A 4402-nucleotide genomic window follows, 5' to 3' on the forward strand; every position below is an offset into this window, starting at 1 on the left:
TAGTCTTAAAATTATCGCTTTCATCCATCATCATTTATACTTTTTAAATTAAAAAGAAATACTTACGTGGTTGAGCAAGGAATCAGATTAGATGTTTTATGAAGCCGTTTCTAGAGGTCAGGGTTACGTTTCGACTTAAGCTACTAAATGATTATTTTACACCGGGAGAAGCCCGCCTGTAACAGGGGTGTATCAATACCATAGAAGAAAATTTGGCAAGCCGAGAAATAAAGTTTCTTGAGAGGTAAAACAGATTTTAAATTACATTAAAAAAATGACCGGAAGAGGTAGAAAATACGACTTTCTCAATTTTCCGATTAGTTTTTTGTGACAAACTAAAAACCTATACATTTTCAACCAAAGACAATATGTTCAATAATTTTTGGGACTGCGATTCGGTAACCAAAAGATGGCAACACAGTCCATATTATTAATCTGGCAATTTTTAAATTGACAAAATTATCTATGGACATAAGTAACCTAAAAAATAACTCCATTTAAAATGTCAAAAATATCTTACTTTTTAAATTATGTATCCAAGAGGTCTATCTCTTTTTCTCAGCCTTGCGAAGGTAAAAGAAACTTTAGGAAATTCATGTTAATTAATAAACGCGGTACAAAAATTAATAAAAAGCAGCAGTTGGGCGAGAATCCTGTGCTCCCCGTAGATAAAAGAGGCGTTCGATCAACGGGACTTCACATGGATGGTCGGTTTGTTACCTTCCCTAAAATGATACCTGAACTAATCGTACCAAACTTGGCAGGGTGTGAACTCAAACCGTATGTCTCTTATAAAGCTCCACTAGTTGTCCAGTCAGAATTCACACCGGAACAATTATTTAACGTCATATACAGTGAAAAAATTGTCAGAGATTTCAAGCAAGGACGGTTAGATGAAATGGGGAATTCAATAGAGCCGTCTCCAAATGAAGAACTTACTCCGGAAGAAGCATTTATGAGGGCTAGAAAAACTGGGTCAGATATTGTCCGTGAAATTCCATCCATTGATGTTAAACCGACAGATGTAAAATAGAGGAAATCTGTTATTGTTTGGTAATAAATTATAGAGTTAAACAAATCGCACCGTTTTTTTACTTAAGTTTTCCATTGAATCTAGTATTACAATAATAGGACTAATATTTATTCGGGTTCGCCATCAGGACAATTCGCTATTGGGTGAAGTTCTCCCTGACCCCTTTTCACTCTCTTCAGTCTCTAGTCTTCGCTGCTATGTAACTACACCGAATTTGGTAAGTCCATCGATCCTGCGGGTTTTAGGGCATTCTGTGACAGCTGAAGTCCTTCGTGGGTACCAGTGTATGAATGCAATTGTCTACTTGTCAAGCGACATGTCTAGTACATTACGATTTCTTTGATTTGGCGACCTCTTTTCACATAATGTACTCTTGTCTGCCTCTTTATTCATCAGATCAGATCTATGTACAACATCCATCTTTCCATGATTATTAGGGTCATCTTATCAAAATAAGTACACTACGCAGAGCAGGGATAGTAAACCCTTTTCTACAAGTGTATTAAATTTTATGCAAAAATAATCACATATGAGATGGGTACATATTTTCATATGTGGTTTAGTAGAACCATTATGAATGCAATGTTTTTCTTTCGGTTTGAAATAGTTTATCAACGAAACTAGCTACGTATCTAGCTCTCCGCAGTTGGGTGTTTAGCCAAAGATGGCCAAAATTGCTGTTTGTTAATTTTTTCATTGAATTAAGCGTTAATTACATTGAGCTTCTTTACGAGCTGTTTGTTGGCGAATTTAAAAGCGGGCGATTCAGCTACTGCGATTTGATGATTACACACAAAACTTTCCATTCGCTGAGAAGCCACAAGCCAGTGACTATTTTGACAGAACGTAGTTGGTTTTTTTACCGGGAGGTTGCTACTGCGTAGACGCAGTAGGTCCACACGCCGGCGTGTAGCGCGTAAAGTTGACCGGCTTTCAACTTTTCTCGGTAGAGTGTTTACAACCTGCTTGTTCGATGATTACACTGGGCGACTTTACAGGCAAGTTATAAATTCGCCAACAAACAGCTCTTAAAGAAGCTCAATGTAATTGACGCTTTAAACACATTTGGTAATGAGTTTCATTCACATTGTGCAATAATACATTTTTATTCACATATTGCTGACGACACCTATATCTAAAAAAATTTAGGGATTCAAATTTTCAAGTAATTTGCTATACGTCAATAAAACAAACCAATATTATGCCAGCTGAAGGGAATTTTAAAAATCCAGTGGATTCTAGATAAATCAAGTACATATAAAATTCGAACATGTGTCACACAAAAATGATGAGCACAAGTGAAAAATAAATTGGTGAATCAACCTCACCAACTAGTGCTATTTTAGTCACCAAAGGGTTGAAGAAAAGTTCTCAAAGAAAACCAAACCATCTCTAGTGTACTGTTACCAGTGGCGGCCGGTGGTTACCAAAATTGCTTTCATAGGGGGTGCACTAAAAACTTTCTTACCTTATTTAAAAAGAAGATCAATTCGGCGTTGTTTCTGCTTAGCGAACACCTCAATCACTTTCTCATTAAAGTCTGGAACTGATTGTAAAAGTTTTTTCTCGATGCTTAACACAGATAGACAATTAAGTCTGTCGTGGTTCATGGTATTTCTTAAAAGCGATTTAATTCTTTTAAGGGTTGAAAAACACCTTTCACTTTCCACAGATGTCATCGGAATTGTACAAATGATTTTTAAAAGTTTAGTACATTGGGAAAATGATGTCATTAAATTATTATTATAAAACAATTGTAAAATAGCTATAGCACCATCCGCGTTTCTAAAATCGTCCCTATTGTAAATAACTGATAATTCGTGTTTAAGTTTAAATTTATCCAAAAAGTCATATGATTCCAGGCTCATTTTAAAATCATTCTCAGGAAAATTAACCCCTGTGTACCCTTCAAAATGTTCACAATAAAAAAGTTTTGCTGCTAGCAAATGTTTATTATATTCAAGCCTATCTTTCATTTGGACTAATATTAAATCACAGACATCTTTACACATTTCTATATTGTTAAATTTTATTCTTTTACTGGGAGGCTCGGATAAACTTTCAAGGGAACTTTTAACATTATTAACAGACACTTCAAAATCACAAATAAAATGTTTTATCAATACGGAGTTTTAAATAAAATGTCACAATGAGGCATTATCCGCCGAAAAAATGATAGCCAAAACATGAAATGTTCATCTGTGTGATACCGCAGAAGCATATCTGCTTGATTAATTGTATTGCTATCATTTTCACTGTTTAATATTGCTTCCATACACTCCTTAAGTGGTTCGTAATATATGTAAACGGTGTCAACAGTTTTAATGTTAAAATTCCACTTGTGGGGACTTTAGATCGCGGCAGCAGAAACTAAACTGAACAGTGAACTGCAATAAATTTTCAAGACAATATAAAAAAATATATTTAACAATCGTTTGTTTTGAATACTTACGTATTTTTCGACACAGGATATTGAATTATTGACGACAAGGCGTCGGACCCTTCGTCTACAAAATAAAATAAAGTCTAAAAAATTGCGTCGGCAATAAAACTTAGCGCGAGTCGGGTATTGTTAAACATATGACATCATGTTATAATAATGCACTCACTTGCTAAAAGAACATGATAACTCAGATATTATTTTTTTATAAATTATATTCAAATATTTGCAAATATAGAACGATTTAAGGATCGTAACCATAATATTTATGTTGATAATCAATTTGTATTCAATATCAGCCTATTTCCAATGAATTTATGAGATTTAAATAAAAAAAAACTTATTATCAATCCTGCTAAATCTCTGTTACTACATTTTTCCGCGTATTCCTACTGTTTTTTTTTTCTGTGTCGAAATTTATGATCTGGTCGGCGCCCCAAAAAGCAATTAAATCTTGTGTTTTTATGACATGTTTATGACTTTCACGTATCGGGTAGAACTGTTATTACACAATGCAATATGAATGGCAAACTAAGATCGATATTAGTGCGTTCACCACGAGCGCACGATTTCGATGACTATTCAGTGAGTACATCCTTTTGGTATAAATTTACATGGATTAAATTGCGATAAACGAGTGATGACTTATGAATAGCATTGTTGCACATTGAGTGATGTTTAGGAAAAAGCAGTGCAGCGCACATGCATAGTGTTAGAGGAGCCGCCGCTGACTGTTGCGTACGTACGTAATAACTGTATTAATGAATAGATCAAAATGCTGGGCACGCAGAATACATGAGAGAAAGGTGAATATATTTGAGAGGATTGTTCTGAATACCTTAAGGTTCGTAGTGACCATTTCATGGGAAAAATACATTTCTGATATTTCTATTATTGTACATAACATACCTCTAATTTTTTTTTTATTT

General features: G+C 34.5%; 1 protein-coding gene across 1 annotated transcript; it reads left to right on the forward strand.

Annotated features, from left to right (window-relative positions):
* Positions 1-405: 405 nt before the first annotated feature.
* Positions 406-1078, forward strand: mRpL41 (mitochondrial ribosomal protein L41). Its single transcript, XM_085953286.1, has one exon. It carries the CDS (start codon positions 503-505, stop codon positions 1031-1033), a length of 531 nt encoding a protein of 176 aa, XP_085809412.1. The 5' UTR covers positions 406-502; the 3' UTR covers positions 1034-1078.
* Positions 1079-4402: the final 3324 nt, after the last annotated feature.

Source organism: Rhyacophila brunnea, unplaced genomic scaffold (assembly GCF_057557595.1).
Source record: "Rhyacophila brunnea isolate RB1 unplaced genomic scaffold, BYU_Rbru_1.0 scaffold_3, whole genome shotgun sequence".
Taxonomy (NCBI): Eukaryota; Metazoa; Arthropoda; class Insecta; order Trichoptera; family Rhyacophilidae; genus Rhyacophila; species Rhyacophila brunnea.